At 35.5% G+C, this 19,213-nt stretch overlaps 2 protein-coding genes across 3 annotated transcripts in view; both read right to left on the bottom strand.

The window, feature by feature from the left end:
• LOC112094039 (aldehyde dehydrogenase family 2 member C4-like) overlaps positions 1-8,170 on the bottom strand; it is a 12,253-nt gene extending 4,083 nt beyond the window's left edge. For both annotated transcript variants that reach the window (XM_024173970.1, XM_024173974.1), the window contains exons 1-2: positions 7,919-8,170; positions 711-853 (exon numbers count right to left, since the gene is read on the bottom strand). In XM_024173970.1, coding sequence (XP_024029738.1) covers positions 711-853; positions 7,919-8,015 — 240 coding nt within the window. In that variant the 5' untranslated portion in view covers positions 8,016-8,170. The remainder of the gene's footprint in view (positions 1-710; positions 854-7,918) is intronic.
• A 2,728-nt stretch (positions 8,171-10,898) lies between these two features.
• LOC21403698 (aldehyde dehydrogenase family 2 member C4) lies at positions 10,899-18,011 on the bottom strand. Its single transcript, XM_010090533.2, has 9 exons — positions 17,845-18,011; positions 17,272-17,414; positions 13,503-13,886; positions 12,628-12,717; positions 12,347-12,520; positions 12,074-12,211; positions 11,796-11,933; positions 11,574-11,635; positions 10,899-11,443 (listed from the first exon to the last, which is right to left on the bottom strand). The coding sequence occupies exons 1-9, from the start codon at positions 17,951-17,953 to the stop codon at positions 11,170-11,172; spliced, it is 1,512 nt and encodes a 503-aa protein (XP_010088835.1). The 5' UTR covers positions 17,954-18,011; the 3' UTR covers positions 10,899-11,169.
• Between the last annotated feature and the right edge of the window lie 1,202 nt (positions 18,012-19,213).

The raw sequence follows: 19,213 nt of genomic DNA, 5'->3' as shown, positions 1-19,213 counted from the left end.
TTTAAATATAATAATAAATATATATTATATTATAATTATATATATTATATTATAGTATAATATAATATAGTTGTAATTTTTAACTATCAACAACAATTCAACCTCATAATTTACCAAATGTTATTATACTGATTTTGAAACCAGCACAGCTACTATAATTATAGTTTATCAAACACTCAACTGCTTTTTGTAACAACTGCTTCTTCTTTTAGCACAGCTAAAAATAATTTTTCAAAATCTACAGCACTACCAAACTAAACCTAAGCTAAAAGAAATAAACTAGTGAAAAAATAAGGGAGAAAGAGGGAAATAGGCCAAGACTTGAGATGAATTAAAATTAATAGGCCAATAGTTTACATAAGTTAATAAATAGGCCAAATTACTGTTTTCGTCCATAACTAGTCTGGTTATGAACCATAACTTGATAAGTTATTGTCCATAACTTGTCTGGCTATGAACCATAACTTGACAAATTTATCCATAACTAATCTGGTTATGAATCATAACTTGACAAGTTATGGCATATTAATTTCTATAACTAAAAATTGGCCTATATACTTTCTTAAGCTTTTTATATTGGCATATTTTCTACTATTTCTCAAAAAATAAAGGAAAAAAGGCGTGCATTGGATATACATATAAGAGTGAAAATTGCATGAAACGCAAAAGACAGCAACCAGATCAAGAGTGAAACAGAGAATTATACATACATAGCCAGGCATGCGAGGCCAAGGACCACGGTCGAAAGCGGCACGTGCGGCTTTCACGGCCAAGTCAACGTCATCCTTGTCTCCTTCTGCAATATTTGCTATTACCTCCCCATTTCTAGGATCTCTCGTCTCAAATACTTTTCCTTTAAACCATAAAATGAAAAGAGAATAAGGTTGTGTAAGTGTCTATATATTCAAAGACGTACAATTAAGGCCAGCTCAATTGGTGTTCATGCGATGCATGAGATTTTCTTTTTTCAGTGTATATATGATTTCTAAGTTCAAGTCTGAAGCGACACAATTATTTAAAAAGAAAAAAAAAAACCTACGTACAAAAGACGAGAACACAGATCATACAAGGGAATTATGTCACAGTCACACTTTGAATCGAATCTATCTCAACCAAGACAGTGGTAATATGAGATAAGACAAGAAAAGATAAGTTGTGTAATACATTAAGGTTTCCTTAAAAAATATCATACTTAAAAATTCATAAGTCGAGAAAATGTTACAAGTTAAGGTTGATATATAATGACATAATATCTAAAACTGCGTTGGTTTAGGTCCAAAGTGGATCACTGTCATACTAAATGAAAGTGTGGATCGTTAGTGAGGCCTAATGGTTTACATTTGATATCAGCCTAATCCATTATTAATTAGTGAGGGATCACTGTCATACTAAATGAAAGTGTGAGTCATGGGATATACCAATCGCTGTTTGGACCCGATCAGCAAATGGCAAATGCCCCATGAACTGTGTACGTTCGATATACCCTCTCAAATTTTTAAAAGTTTCTCTAACCACCTCAATTATATAAAATTGTTCAAAATAGCTCTTTCATCTGGACCCGTCTATAATACTAACAGAAGGCTTGTATGACATTAATTACAATCAGGGGATAAGTTCACATAAGATCAATAGTTACTAGAGTAAGTTAATATAAAATCAAATCTGGATAGTTTGGGGCCATTTATATTTAGTTATATATCAGCCTTCAATTAGTATTATAGACAAATCTTAATGGAAGAGGGTTTGAACGATTTTTTGTAGTTAAGAGGGTGAAATGAATGCTTTTAAAATTTCGAGAACATAAGCAAATTATGTATATGGTTTAGTACATTTATGAAATTAATCTATTTGTAACCCCTGAGTGCCATATCAGATATGTACATGGGAGATGAATGGTGTTTAAGTGTGGGTTTAAAGAGCTCAAAAGTATCTTAAGCCAACTGTTAGAGTTAAGAATTTAGCAACGAATGTCAAGAACGAGAGAATAAAAAGAAGAGCGAGATTTATACTGTAATTATTTTCAAGAGACAAAATCACAAGTTACAATATAATCCCAGATTCAAGCTCTGCAACTAGCTTGAGTACCCAAACAGAATTACAATAGCAAATCCCTAAGGAAAGGAATGATGTTTAAAGGCAGCAATAAACATCCCCAGGAGCTCAATCCCGATCAAGAGGATGCTCCTCTTGCCCACCAAGATTGTTCTGATACTTTTCTCCACACCCCCACTAATGCCGCCCACCAGCTACTAAATCTCCAACTACAACATCTAGCTTGCCACATGTAACCTCCTCATTTGCTAACCACGTAACCATCTGTAGCCAACTCCTTCCTCATTTGATAGACTCACCAAGGTTTGGGCCCCGTGTAAAGGTTGTCTGCACTTGGGCTTGGGTTAGGTGAATGGGTCGTAACAATGTCTCCCGCTTGAGAAACAACCTTGTCCTTTAACTCATAGTCCATCCATGTAGCCTCCTCGACAGGTTTTCCTTTCCACTGAACCAAGACATGCTTCACTGCTACTCCATCAACCCTCATAGGCCTTACCGCAACTATTTCCTCTAGTTCCACAGTGGGCTTGTCATCCGTTTCCAACCCCGCCGGTAGTTGGCCTTCGACTGGGTCGTTGCCTACTGCCTTCTTCAATTGGGAGACATGAAAAATTGGATAAATGCGGGAAGTAGGGGGAAGTTGCAACTGGTAAGCCACAGAACCAATGCGTTGCAGAATAAGGAAGGGTCTATAATAGCGGGTGGAGAGCTTTGGGTTAACGCGATGCGCGACAGATTACTGACAGTGTGGCCGTAACTTAAGAAACACCTTGTCACCCACGGCAAATTGGACATGCTTCCGGTGGATATTCGCATATTTGCGCATCCTGTCCTGTGCGCGCAAGAGGTTGTACCTCAGCTGCCTCAAAATTTCCTCCCTATCAGCCAACAAACTAGCCATAAACAATTTCAAATGGTGTTCTCCCTGCTGTGGCGTAGTAGGTAATGTTATACCAAAGCTCTGCCCAACTCAGCCATTGTGGCCATTGTTTCGGTTACTCCGAAACAAAGCATCTGAGGTAAGTTTCCTGACCTCAGTTGAGAACTTCGGTTTGTCCGTCCGTCTCTAGATGATAAGAAGAGCTCATCCGTAATACCGTCCCCTACAATCGAAAATATTCCCTCCAGAACGTGCTAATGAAAGTTGGATCCCGATCGCTGCCTATCGAGCTGGGAACGCCATGTAACCGAACGATCTCCTTTGCGAAAACAACCACAATCGACTTCGTGGTGTAAGGGTGTTTGATGGCGATAAAGTGTCCGTACTTGGAAAACCAGTCAACTACCACATAGATGCAGTCAAAGCCCACTGATTTCAGTAGTCCAGAGATGAAATCCATGGCAATATCATCCCAAACCGCCATCAGAGTCGGGAGTGGCTACAGCAGCTCGACGGGCGTTGTGGCCAAATACTTTTGCTTCGGACAAACAAGGAAAGCAGCCACGAAGGCCTTCACTGTTTTCATCATCCTTGGCCAATAGATATTCACAGCTAAGCATTGATAAGTCTGGTAGACTCCTTAGCGCCCTCCTATGGCAGTACAATGGAACTCTTGTAGGAGCGACTGAGCCCAAGGAGAATTGGTTAGAATCACTAACTGTCCCTTGTAGAACAACTGATCTTGTACCAATGTATAGGGTGGGCAACTCTTGGGATCTGCATGAAGTTGTTGTACAATTGAAGTGAGTTTAGGGTCAGTAAGAATAGCTTTGTTTACTTCCTCGGCCTTCAACCATTGAGGGCAGCTTATGGCTAAAAATTCAACTTCCTCATCTCGGCGTGATATTGTGTCAGCGGCTTTGTTGCAAGTTCCCACATTGTATTGAATCTCGAAGTCATACCCCAATAATTTTGCATTCCAATTTTGTTGCGCCGAAGTTGTTATTCGCTGCTGTAGGAGGTACTTCAAACTTTTGTGGTTGGTGCGCACCCAAAACTTGCGTCCTAAAAGGTACGGGCACCAATGTTGAATCGCCAGGACCAGCGCCATTAATTCTTTCTCGTAAGTTGACCTGGCTAAAGTTCTGTCCGATAGTGCCTTACTAAAGTATGATACTGGCTTGTTATCTTGCATCAACACTGCCCTAAGCCCTCTCCCGGAAGCATCACATTCAATGATGAACGGTCTTGAAAAATCAGGCATGCTGAGTACTGGGGCCGTGATCATCCGCTCTTTTAACTCCTCAAATGCGCGGTGTTCCTTTGTGGTCTAATTAAATCCCAGGCTTTTCTTCAACAAATCTGTGAGGGGTTGCGTGATCTTTCCTTAGCCCTGTATAAACCTTCGATAATAGCCCGTTAGATCCAAGAACCCGCGAACGACCCGGACATTGCGAGGCGTCGGCCAGCGAATGATGCTGGAAATCTTGCTAGGGTCCATTGCTACTTCTTTTGTCGAAATGACGTGTCCCAGATAGTCAACAGACTGCCTCCCAATTTGGCATTTCTTTTTGTTAACAACCAGCTGGTTAACCTTCAACAGTTCCAACACTACCCTTAAATGCCCCACATGTTCATCCCAAGTTGTGCTGTAGACAAGAATGTCATAAAAAAACCAAAATAAATTTTCAGAGATAAGGTCGGAATACCTCATTCATCGTCGCTTGGAATGTGACAAGGGCATTGGTGAGTCCAAAGGGCATCACCAAAAATTCATAATGCCCCTCATGTGTTTGAAACGTCATTTTCAGCACATCCGCGGCCCGAACACGTATTTGGTGATAGCCAGCGTGTAGGTCCAACTTAGAGAAGTACTCAGCTCCCTGTAGCTCGTCCAACATGTCACAAATGACCAGAATAGAGTATTTATCAAGAACGGTCACCTTGTTTAATTGGCGGCAGTCCACGCAAAAATGTTAGCTCTCATCCTTCTTCCTGACCAGGATCACAGGGCTCGAGTAGGGACTGGTACTCGAACGGATCACTCCTACTGCCAACATCTTCGATACAAGTTTCTCAATTTCATCCTTCTGCGTATGTGCATACCGATAAAGGCGAACACTCACTCGATTCGCCCCTTCCACAATAGGAATGGAATGATCAGTGGTTCGTGGTGGTAGAAGTCCGTTGGGCTTTTGAAAAATCTTCTCATAGGCGGTCAGTAACTTGTGCAGATCAGCCAGTTGGGTCTCTGTTAAGGCCTTGTCGTCAGTTGGTGCCGCATCAATCTCCGCGACTCGGCCGTCGACTTCCCACAACATGCCGCTGAAAATCACATCAGTCGTTTTCAATAGCGACTGTGCGGAGACAGGCGTGCGACATAACGCTGGATCACCCACGATTTCCACCGTTGTACCCCGCCAGTCGAATTTCATTGTCATCGTGCATCAATTCACCTGCACTTCTCCTAGTGTCTCAAGCCATGTCACTCCCAAAATAACGTCGACCCACCTAAGTCAAACTTGTAATAATTCACCAGAAAAGAGAGGTCACCCAACGTTATTTGGACATTATTGCAAACTCCTCGAGCAGACACTTTATGCCCATCACCCAACTTTAACTCTAAAACTGTTGGTATCCTCCAACAGAAAATTCAGCCGATCAATAACCCCCGCGGAGATGAAATTGTGGCTTGCGCCACTATCCACCATGACGACGATAGGGCTCCCATTCACTGAGCCGGTGAGCTTCATGGTACGAGGCTGAGAAATCCCTCCCACCGAATACAAGGGAAGCTCCACGTGGCTGAAATATGCTTAATCTAGTTGCTCGCTCACGACAGTCTCTGTGGCCTCCAGCTTATCGAGTTCCCCTTCTCCCTCTAATTCCTCATCATCACCCACAATGATGGCGTGCATGCTATTGTTAGGGCACTAGTGGAGGGGGTGGAATGGCCACCAACACTTAAAGCACAAGCCCTTCTCTCGCATCTCCAGAAATTCTTGGTGTGAATAATTTCACGTTCGTTTAGACCTTGGGGGTGCCATTGGAACTCTGTCCGGTGGTTGGAGTCCTGCCGACTTCGTTCGAGAAACTTCTCCCATGGGGCGTGGAGTGTCCCGAGGTGTGTGGGTGGTGCGTGTATCTTGGACTGGTCCTGGAAAGGAATGGGACCCAGATTTCCAATTGCCGGGTTGGGTGGGTGGGTAAGCTGGGGCCCACCCAAAAGATCCCTGCCTTGAAGAAAAACAGTGGCCTGTAAACGACACATTCCCAACTTGTCGTCCACCGAATACACCTGTCGCTTGAATACCCATCTCTTCTTCCACGTCGCAGGCCAACTTCATCGCTCTAGACACATCTGTCGGGTTATGAGTACGGACGCGGCCTCGAATTACGTCTTTGAGCCCCTTATGAAGTACCCTAAGGCTTGCAGATCTAGCAACTCTAAAACTTGAGTAGCTGTGGCCACAAATTCCTCGATGTGTTCTACAACGGAGCCCGTTTGGCGTAGCGTGTTGAGTCGTTCATACGGATTGCTTGCCTTTCGTCCGCAATAACGCCTAATGAGTTCGGCGACCAACACCTCCCAAGAGAGAGATGGGTCTTTCTTGCGAATCCACTGTATCCAATAAAGAGCAGAGCCCTCCATACAAATCACTGTGAAGAAGACTTTGAGGACATCAGGTATGTTATGGATGCCAAAATATTACTCAGCTTGAGCAATCCAGCCGAGCTGATCTGTACTGTCAAAGGTTGGTATCTACACCCGTTTAGCTGCATTATGGAGTTCATCCGAGCTGTTTGCCAAAGGCGTCTCTTTAGTGTTGGTGAATCGGTTGCTGACCTCGGCAGTTGTAGGACTCGGGTGTTCCCGTGGTAAAGACGACACCGTTGTTGCTGAATCATTTGGTTCACTGTCTGTGTGCTTCCCTTTCAACACGCTAGATAGCATTATCTTAAGTTCATCCACAGTATCCAGGCGGTTGTTAATCCGCATCACTTCCTCCGCGATGCCCTGCATTTTGACATCTTGGGTGAGTGTCCCCTCTTTCATTTGCTTCAGTGCATCTTCGACCAACGCTAAACTCTTCTCTAACAAGTCCAAGCGGGACTCCACTCTCGTGTTCGTCAAGGCAGGTCGGACCAATTTGTTAGAGTTAAGAATTTAGCAACGAATGTCAAGAACGAAAGAATAAAAGGAAGAGCGAGATTTATACTGTAATTGTTTTCAAGAGACAAAATCACAAGTTACAATATAATCCCAAATTCAAACTCTGCAACTAGCTTGAGTACCCAAACGGAATTACAATAGCAAATCCCTAAGGAAAGGAATGATGTTTAAAGGCAGCAATAAACACCCTCAGGAGCTCAATCCCGATCAAGAGGATGATCCTCTTGCCCGCCAAGACCGTTCTGATACTTTTCTCCACACCCCTACTAACGCCGCCCACCAACTACTAAATCTCCAACTACAACATCTAGCTTGCCACGTGTAACCTCCTCATTTGCTAACCCTGTAACTGTCTGTAACCAACTCCTTCCTCCTTCGATAGACTCGCCAAGGTTTGGGCCCCGTGTAAGGGCTGTTTGCACTTGGGCCTGGGTTAGGTGGATGGGTCGTAACACCAACACTCTTAGGTGAAGTCCAGTGGTTATATTTAGTATCAAAGACAAGAACATAATAGTCAAATTCCTCAAGTGGAATCTGCATAACATTCTATAGAAAAAGAGCCAAAGAAAGAAAGGACCAACTTGTCTCTTTAATAATCCGGAGAAGCATGTCCGAGCAGAGTTTTTTTTCACTGACTTAATTTCTATTGAATAAGTTTAAAAAAGTTTAAAGCAAGTTTTTTTTTTTTTTTAAGTTCTTTTAAGCCTTTGAGGAAATTATATAATATATAAAACTTGAAGAACATGCTGAAGCAAGTAAAGAAACGATAACAAAACTAATGAATAATAAGGATTTTAGTTGAGAAATTAAACCTGAAACTGAATCAACAAATTCTCCATTGATGAACAGCTTCGTGAATTTTATTGTCGCCATCTTAACAAAAGACTCACTAGTACCATGACTTCCCATTTCTTTCTCTCTCCTCCAATCCTTGCGTTTCTGTTTCTCTTTCCTTACTAGAAACAATAGTTTCTCTCTCTTGAATTTCTAGTTGAATTTTACACCCATCATGAAAGCAATATGATAATTCGATATGATGTAATATAATTAATCAACAAAAGAGATTCTTTAGCACAAATCTAGAAAGTTAAAGAAATAAAAATAATAAAGAACAAAGGAGACAAAGCAAAGCCAACGAGAAAAAATGATGCGTTACTTTTGTCCACTTCTTTTATGTGGAACTTTAATCATCAAAGCACTTTGTCACTTTGTTCTTTTTTTTAATCGAAATGTATCAAAATAGTACCATAGTACCTTAGGTTAGGTAAAGAGTCTTTTCTGACACATGTTTATCATTTTAATTAATAACTCCAAACTAATCACGCAAAATATTAAACAAAAAAATAATAATGAAGAAAACCGAGTTCCTTCTTCACTCCATGTGTTGATATAACAAATAAAATATTTGGCATATCTGGAGTGCGTCCATTTATTCATGGAGATATCAGATCATTTTTGTGTTAAGAATTTAGACACCCGGTTCTATATTATTGAGAGCAATAAAAATGAAAAAATAAAATCAAACAAATAAGAACATGTAAAATTTATAATAGTTCACCCATGAGAGTTATATCTATTTTTAACCACCGCAGTATTTCATTATAATAAAAAAGAAGCATACACGATGAGTAACACATCTCTTATCTTTTTTGTGCTTTCTCTAACATCTCTAATTAGCCATAAAATCAGCACCCTTAACTTAACATTTTCCAGCAATGTGTGAGCTAGATTTAGTACTTAACGTTCAGAGGGTCTACATCACACTTGATGTGTTCAATATGTGAGTCTAATTATTGTTTCGATAATTATCGCTTTATGCACAGACTACACGTTATTTATTCTTATAAATTTCTTATTCATCATAATGTTAAAAGTGGACGTAATTCTTACATTAAAAGTGAACTATTGTAAATTTTGTGTATTCCTATTTATTTAATTTCTTTTTGCGATTTTATTGCTCTCGGTAGAATTAGGGCATCTAATTAATTAAAGGGTTAGACTCCAATCTGGCAAGGGAGGACTTCACCATTATTAGAAGCTCGAACTGAGTTTTTTAGTCACAAAAAAAAAAGGATTAACACTTTTATATAATTAATTTGTGTTTTATTAAGTAAAATAATAAATTTAATGTTTTATTTAATACTGTGTTGGGCCTATTATTTCTATTATTATTATTATTATTATTATTAATGGAAAGGTGGAGTAGTGGAAGGTGGGTCTAGCATGAGGAGGGTAAGATTATTATTATTATTGTTATTTTTATTATTGTTATTTTTATTGTTATTATTGTTGTTATTATTATTATTATTATTATTATTATAAAACGACCGTTAGCTTTTTGAAACGAAAAGAGGAGAAAAAACTGACATCAACTAAAAACTACTTTTGAGATCATCGCAACCATAAGAAGGATTTTTTTTTTCTTTTGGTTATATGACAGGAATTTGGAAAAGCAGCAATTAATATTCAAGGATGGCGAAATAAAAAAAACGACAGAAAAAACATCAGTCATTAGACGATAACAAAGGTATTAAACGTAATGTCAATTGTCAACAAAAATAAAACGACATCAAGCGCTACAGATAAGAAAGGATTAATTACAAAAATTATTATGCCCCGTGTAACACTTTGGTCCATGATCTTTAAAACGTAGCATTCATTCCCCTAAATAATGAAATTGTTATAAAAATGTCCCTCCTATTAGGAAATTTAAATGTTTTTAACATGTGTCATATAAATAACAGTTGTTGTTAAACAATTTAGAGTACAATTACTATTTTCACCACACACTCTAATTTTTTTGTCTAACTTACATACAATATAGTTAAAAAAATAAATTTTCTTCACTTCTAATAACAAAACTAATGATGGATGTTTTATAATTAAAAGTCTAAATTTAAATTAGTTTTAAATTCATATTAAATTTTAAACCATGAAATTACCAAAATACTTATAAAATAATTAATTAAATTTCAATTTATGCTAAAAATTTAACGAGGGGAGTTTTTTTGTTAACATTTTAATATTCAAGAAAACAGATTTTACGTTTTAAACATCAGGAGGGAGTAAAGTGTAATTAAAAAAATAAACTTTTTTACTTCTAATGACAAAACTAATTATGGATGTTTTGTAATTAAAAGTCCAAATTTAAATAAGTTTTAAATTCATATTAAATTTTAAACCATAAAGTTACTAAAATACTCATAAAATAACTAATTAAATGTCAATTTATGTTAAAATTTAACGATGGGAGTTTTTTTGTAACATTTTATTATTCAGGAGAAGTAGATATTACGTTTTAAACATCGGAGGGTAAAGTATTATAAGGGTTATATATCAGGGGGAATTTCTGTAATTAGGATAACAAATAAAACTACAAAAACGTTGGGGGAAAAGATCAAACTTGAAAAACAACAAACAATAAAAGCAAAAGGAATTGAAAACTTGAACATGACTAGTAGAAAAGCAAAAACGACATGAACGACGACAAATAAGAAACAACTAAAGGAAGATAGATAACAACGGAAATAAAACGACAAATAAAACAAATATTAGAAGAATGACTAGAAAAAGACATGAACCAAATACAACAACAACGAGAAAGCACAATAAAAATTAAAGGATATAATATATATATAGCTATTATTGTGTTTTAATAATTACATTTTTATTATTGATAGTTACTTATCAAATATAGAAATTCGAAATTCGATGATCATGGAATATACCATTCTATCACAAGAAACATATTTACAAGGAAAAGAAAAAAACGAAAACAAAAAGAAGGAGAAATTAAAAGAAAGAAAAGAAGGTGCGAGTGTGGAAAGTTGTAACTCCCACTCCACTTGTATATATTCAGCCTTATACAACATTTTGCATGGAATACAATTTTGTCGACCAAACATATACGAAACTACAATCCCATTACAACTACTCAGCATCTGTACAAACCGTAACTCGAGTGTTTATTTTCGTATTACCAAGAAGGGGAAAAAAAAAAAAAGTAAACGACAAAAGAAAGCTTTATTACACTTTGTAACTTGTTGAGAGCAACCGTTTTCTCTCAGAGCCATGGAGAATTGTAAATAGGAGTTACCACGGATTTCACTTGCAGATACTTATGAAGAGCATCCAAACCAAAATCTCTTCCGAACCCGCTCATCTTGTACCCGCCATACGGGCAATCGCGATCGAAAGCGAAGTAGCAGTTGATCCATATGATGCCTGCACGGATTGATCTTGAGACAGTGTTGGCCACATTCAAGTCCTTTGTCACAATGCCTGCTGCTAACCCATATTTAGTGTCGTTTGCTCTTGTTATTGCCTCCTCAATAGTCCTACAATAGTGGAGGAGAATATGTCAAGATTTATTCAAGATAATAAATAATGAAGACAAAAATTATGCTTGACAAATTGAGATGTTCATTTTTAGGAAAATATGTATAAATGAGAATTTTTGCTATTTACTTGAACTTCATGAGCGCCATAACTGGTCCAAATATTTCGTCCTTTACAATAAGCATGTCCTCCTGAGGTATTGAAATGAGAAAGATGAGAACCGCATTTATATCAATTATACATCACAATATGACTAATTCCTCGTAAAGATAAGGTAATGAAGCGAAGATTTAGGGTTTAATCATTAGAATTTACTACTTTCTGAGTAATTTAACTGAGTTGAAAATGTACCTTAACATCGGTGAATATTGTTGGCTCAATGTAATATCCTCTGTTTCCAATAGCCTTGCCCCCAGTTAACAATGTGGCTCCTTCCCTCTTTCCATGCTCAATGTAGCTCAAAATCTTATCGAATTGCGCCTTGTCGACCTGCAATGGCGTGGGATGAGTTATTAAAAACGCGCGAATTTAACAACTAATTTCAAATTGTAAAATAGATCATGTGTGATTTTGAAAGCACAAGTACATGTGTTATTTTTACTGGGACGATGTTTTAATATTTTGCTAACCTGGGGTCCTTGACGAACTTGAGGATCAAAAGGGTCTCCAACAACCCAATCTTTTGCCTTCTTCACCAACTTCTTTACAAATTCATCATAAATCCCTTCTTGAACATACACACGAGAACCCGCCACGCATATTTCTCCCTGAATAGTACAAAGAAACCAAAAGTTATTGAAGCTTGATGATATATATAGTACTTAACAAGCGAAGTTGATCAATTAGCTAGAAACCGAAAAATGCTATCAAAAATTGTTTCCAAGGGCATGCAACTAATTTACCTTGTTAAATAGAATTCCCTGAAGAGCAAGACTAGAAGCCATATCTATATCAGCGTCATCAAAAATTACGAGGGGCGATTTTCCTCCTAATTCTAGCGAAACCGTTTTTAAATTGCTCGCCGCTGATGCCTTCATTATTTCGCGTCCTACATCTGTGGAGCCTGTAAAACTCACCTAAAATAAAAAATAAAAAAATTTAAAATCATGCCTCAGATTCTTCAATACTTTGATTGATCCATCCAAACATAATTCTGACATGTTTTCAAACTAGTAGAGATTACCATGTCAATGTCCATATGAGAACTGATAGCAGCACCCGCGGTTCGTCCAAAGCCAGTGACCACATTGAGCACTCCCTCAGGTATACCGGCCTAATAAAAATAGTTACAAAAGACAAATATTCAGCTGATTATCTTCATATATGGCTTAAATCTTCCACAGATGAAAAAAGCTAGGCAAAAAAGTTTTCCTTGATAGAATTAAAGACATGGACTGCTAAGACAGAACAATTTTGGGAAAGTTTTGTTGGATCCTTAATCCAACGTTAGGCTTATATGTGAATAATTATGTGTTGTAGACTGTCATATAAGTTTAAATCCGTTTAAAAGTGATCTAATAAGGTTGGGTAATTGGGCTTTAATGTATCTAATAGAGTTTGGACTTTAATGTGCAGAGACTCAAAGGGTAATTTCTATTTTTATGATGGATTAAAATAGAAATATCAAAAGATAACAAGAAAATTTTCTATAAATAGCAGTTATGGGTCCCCAGATCACATATTACATTCTATTCCTTCTGACATCTCATCATCAGACAGAGTACATAGAGAAAGTTTATGAGTTCACTAAGAAAACGTGTTGATCTGGAAGACAAACTGCACGGTTCTAGAGAGAAATCAGTCAATATAGATTCAGGTACGCTTCCGCTTACAGATTTATTAATTCTTGATAAACATGAATGTTTTTAACTTTTGGGTGATGGTTTTTATCAAATCATTGATTTCTAACGAGTTTATGAACCACTAGTATAATTTAGTGGGATTAATCCAATTTTTTCATGTTGGTTAAACACTATTTTTTTGGACACCAAAACTGAAAAGGTTATGTTAATCCCAACTAAGAAATGTATATAGTATTGGTTGAAACATAATTAATACCAGCTTAGCCAAATGGGCAAAATAGAGAGCTGTAAGCGGAGTTTGCTCTGCAGGTTTGACGATCATGGTGCAGCCAGCAGCTAAGGCGGGGCTGGTCTTCATGAAGAACATGGTGCAAGGGAAATTCCATGGAATAATGTGTCCCACAACTCCAATGGGTTCAAGCAATGTGTAGGCCTGAAGCTCGCGTGACATTTTCAGCACGTCTCCATGGATTTTATCCGCCGCACCCGCGTAGTATCGGAGAGTGTTTGCCCCTCCAGGAATATCAGCATTTTTGTTCCAACTAAATAACTTTCCGGCATCTAGGGTTTCCAGAGTCGCTAGCTCTTCAATATTTTGGTCAATCAAGTCAGCAAACTTCAACATAATTTTTGCCCTCTCCTGAACACCATTCAAACACAAACAAATCATTTTTCAGAGCGACATTTCATTTTCAATTTAGACAAATTACGTTTTTCAATGCTAACCTCACATTAAAGTAGTACTTTGATTCTTCAATTATATTTTTCTCTTGATTCAAAAAAGATGTTTATTTTTCCTCTGGTCTCATAAAGAAAAAAAAAATGGCCTATATATATATATATATATTAGATTCTTCAGTTATTGTCTCTTTGTTTTGCTTATTAATATTTTGTGCACCTTGACTACATGTGAAGGCTTATTTATTTTTTGCCCTTTTAGATATATTTATTTTGATTAGTTTAATTCCATATTTACCATAAGCAAAACGTATAAAAACTAATTCCTAGGCAGAAAAATCCTATAAGACATGGACTACCAAACAAAAGATTCTTAATTAAGCTTTTAAATTAATATTTAAACAATGCAGAAGCCACTTTAACAATTTTTAGCGGAGAAGAATAAAAGTGGGAACTAAATAAGATTGGTTCCACTACCGAAGGCTCACTCTTGTCTCACATCCCTATTCAATTTAGCGGAGATGTAACATTTTCCAATAAAATAGCTAGGTAATTAGAATTCAAACATAGGGTATCAAAAAATAGATACGTTTTGAACCATTAAAAGTGCGGTTGGTTTGTGAGTTCAAACCATAGTTCATAATTTTTACGTTTAAAATTTAAATTTTTTATACAAAAAAATACACTGTAGCAGAACCAAAAATCATGATTTGAATCATACAAAACTTTTAAAACAAACGCACCTTAAATATAAATTAAACTTAGTTAATTTTTGCATAATTTTTTAATTTAATGGGTTCATTTTAACTAGATCTAAACAATCTGAAACATGCATTAGTGATCATGTTGCTTGTCTTCAGACAACCAACTAGTCACCCAAGTTGAATAGATTTTTCTTCGTAGCGCCTATGTACTAGAAACTAGATAGTGCTTATAGTATAATACTTTTTACGGACTTTTTATGGTACGTCAACATACCGGTAAATTAAGTTTTTTGCTCGTCATAATTGCATAAAATCATGTGAAAGTCAAAAAATTCACAGATTCAACGGTTAGAAAACCCTGGCCTACCGGTACGCCAGACGTAACAGAAAATCTTCCTACTTTTAACGCGCACGTTAAATCAAAGTGTGGTTCTATTCACACTCCCTATTTTAGTCTCTACATCCCCCTTCTAACTACACACCCCATATAAATTTTAAATAATCAAATTTTCTTTCTACACACACCTATTGTTCTAAAATTACTTAAAGATCGTATTATTTACACTCCTTTTTTCTCTCTACACCACATTCTAACTATACACCCTACCTAAACTAATTTACTACTTTAATATTATATAGTTTTATTTTTATTTTTTTGTTAGAACTTTATGAATATGGAGGGTTTCTTGTTTATTTTTTTTAAGTTCAATAGGGAAACAAAAAACAAATTAAAAAATAAATGAAAAGATAAATGAAAAAAATAAAAACATCAATTAAGCTGCATTATATTCATTGAATATTGATTAGACTTAATAGCAGATAAAAATGTAGTAAGATACTACCTCATGAGGAAAAGCATGAGAAAAAAAAATTTTAAAAAAAAAAAAAAAAAAAAAAAAAAAAAAAAAAACCAACCTCGTAGTCTAGCATTATAAAAAAATAGAAAAAAGTGAAATTATTAACTCAAAAAAATTGATTAGAAAACAAATATGAATACAAAATGAAAAATAAAAATTAAAAAAAATCTTAATATAACAAATTGTAAAGAAAATTGAACTACCTCCATATAATTTTTTAGAATAGTCATTGAAAAGTACAAATTATTTGCTATGTATGTAGGGTGTGTAGAGAGAGAAAAAAAGACTATTAATTTCTCTTTTATAATAAAATTTAATTTTATAATTAAGCCTATTGTCTTTTTGTCATTTTATTTAAGGGCCTTTTTGTAATAATAAATTTTTGATTTGAAGGAGTGTGGAGAGTAAAAAATGAGGTGTGAATAGAACACCCTACATCAAATAAGTGAAATAATACATAAACTTGATGAATTAGGTTACGTTCATTTTACCGATTCAAGTTTTGCTACAGTAATTTGCTCTATTAGTAATCTCAATTTTTAACCGTTGAATATGATCAAAATCACATCATATTGAAAAAGGTGTGCAGAATAAACATATTTTAATACATATTTAACGACTGAAAAATAAAAAACTACCAGTAATTTATTTTTAAGAAAATCCTCTTTGACTTGAAACAAACAATTTTTTTTTTTTAAATTTGAAAAACCAAACAAACATACAGGGAAACAGACAAAGAAAAACCCATTAGTTGGCAGCATCCCAACGATAGGAGACACACCATACTTCGATGTGAAATGATAGCTCATAGCTCCCATCAATAATGTCCCAAATAATATAAAGCAAACGAAGTATAAATTCAAATCATTGAAAAATGAGTGCAAATTAACCCAGAAAAAAAAAAGGAGAAATTTCTTGGGGGAATAAATATACATCCTACTAGTTATTGACCGAGTTATTTGATTTTTATCGAATTTCCTTAAATTCACATAGGGTTTAGTTGCAATTTGCATGACACGTGTTTCTAGAAAATCACAAACATGCATATATAATAGGACGAAAATGTTGATGAGGAAGGAAATATTAGGGGTTCGATGGATAAGAGAATTTCTTTTTCTTTGCTTGTAAGAGATTCTGAATCTTACAAGAGATATTTTTTTCAGCAAAGGAAAAGAACAAGAGATAATAATAAAACTTAAGAAAGTGTAACGTTTTGGGGATAACATTTAGGGGAGCAAACCTTAGTAGAACGGCTGTCCCTCCTCCAGTAATTTTCAACTTTATATTTATTATTATTATTATTTTGTCCTGACAACTTCGTCTTACACTTTAAAAACTACAATTAACTGCCTCTCAATTATCAAAATAAAAGTTATATAACCAATGAGACTAATAATTTCCAAGAAAATTGATTATACTAATTATTATATCCATCACTCTTGTTAGTGCAGATAAAAATATATACAGAAATAAGTCAAATAACAAAAGATGGGAAACAAGTTTTAAAAAAAAAATTCAGGGAAAAAGACATAAACCCAAATGATTCAAACTTTTATCTAAACTCATTCTCCTTAAATAAATTTGTGGTTCCACAAATACTTATCACTTCAGTTTATTGAAAATTGAGATAAAAATTTTAGTTTTTTTTTTTTTTTTTTTGAAATTTGATTGCCTTTCTTGAAACAAAATATCAATTTTTATTTTTGCGTACAAAAAAAAAAAGATTGGACCCCAAAAAAGGAAAAAAAATCAAGAAATTAGAAAGAGAGAGAAAAAGGAGACGTACAAAACCGGACAAGCGAGGCCAAGGACCATGGTCGAAAGCGGCACGGGCAGCTTTGACGGCCAAGTCAACATCTTCTCTGTTTCCTTCCGCAACTTTTGCTATTACCTCTCCATTTCTAGGATCTTTCGTCTCAAATGTTCTTCCTGTATTTTTTTGTTTTATTTTGAATTTTAGAATATATATATGTCACATAATTAGTACTATTTTTGTTAATAAAAATAGATATTAACTTTTAAGAAATGGGCTTTTAATGAACGGGACTATTAACTTATGCTCAACTACGATATATGTATATAGCTTCAAGTAGATATATACATATATAGGGGTCTTCAGAGACGACGTTATATACTGTTTTAGCAGGAAATTAACGAAAGACCAAGCGGGACCAATACACAAGATTTGATATATATACATATATATACATATATATACATATATATGTATGTAATTACCAAGAGAAAGTAGAACTGTTGAAGCTATAGGAAATAAATAAATGAAGATTGATTAATATTAGAGGTCAGCTTATAAGTTGTAACAAAAAAAAAAACACGCAGGAATGAGAAGAAAAAGAACCTGAAACAGAATCAACGAATTCGCCATTAATGAACAGCTTCGTGAACTTTATTGTCGGCGTATTAGTCTTCAGAGGACACTCTTTACTGTTGCCACAATCACTCCCCATATTTCTCTCTCTACCTCTTTCTGTTGTGCTTTAATCTCTCTCTCTCTCTCTCTCTCTCTCTCTCTCTCTCTCTCTTTCTCTCTCTCTCTCTAGATCTCTCTGCTATGAAGAAGAAGAAGAAGAGCATGCGTTCGGTTTGATTGATTTATATACACAAAAACCGTGAAATATACGTAGTATATACAGAGAAAGAAGTCGTCAGGGATCACGTAACGACAAGTCGACAGCGCAGACGTTATCTACGAGTAAATATAAATTTGTCTTTGGACTCCTTTGGGTGTATATACTCATGGTTTAACGTGTTACACATATTAAAGTAATTAATGGCGGCAATAGTATATATTTAACTAAATTCCACTTTTATTCTTCTTTTTTCTTAAAGAAAAATTTACCCTATCGCCCGTTATTTGCTCTGCCCATGTGCCGCGTTCTATTAGCCATTTTATTAATTTTCAATATTCACCTTAAAATTTATATATTGTACGACATTAAAAAAATAATCCACTCACAAATTGTTTATAATTAGTCTAATTAAAAATGTAAATAGAGAAAAAGTGTTCTAGGGAAAAATAATTTATTCTACAATTTTCACTTTTTTTTTTCTTGCATGATATATATATATATATATATATATATCTCTATATGTATATATTACTTTTGATTTTTCAGCACCTATTGGTCGGCAGTTCCTTGAGACCAGCTGCAAATTGTGGCATGTCAAGATCGTTGTTACCTTGAGAGAAGCTGCAAATTTTGACATGACAAGATCGTTTTGACCTATTTTTGCGGTCTTGTTCTCTCAAATTGTTAATTATCTATATTTATAATAAATAAATACACAGTTGTAAATAACTGAATAAACATGAAATAACCAAATCTAAGTAATCAAAAACTGCGCATTTGTAATTTATACCTACTTTTAATGTTAATTTCGTAAATTTAAATTTCTCATCTTCTAGTAAAACAAATAAAATAATATAATATAAAAAAGAAGAAAGCGACACGTGCATATCACACTCAACACGTAAACGTCACGGAAGGAAAAACAGATACAATTGAGAGAAATTGAACGGTGATGACGGTGTATGTACATGTTGTAGCAATTGGAGAAAAGAAAGTATTTAGGATGTGCGGTCAACAAAATACCGTTTGAGATTAACGATACTGTGGAAAAAGATATTTCGTCTCTGTATGAGTCCAATATAAGATGTCGTTTGTTTCGTGAATTTGAGTTTTCAATTTGAATTAAGATGTATTATT

This window comes from Morus notabilis, unplaced genomic scaffold, assembly GCF_000414095.1.
Source record: "Morus notabilis unplaced genomic scaffold, ASM41409v2 Scaffold625, whole genome shotgun sequence".
NCBI classification, from domain to species: domain Eukaryota; kingdom Viridiplantae; phylum Streptophyta; class Magnoliopsida; order Rosales; family Moraceae; genus Morus; species Morus notabilis.
This window is presented reverse-complemented; position numbering and strand designations above follow the sequence as displayed.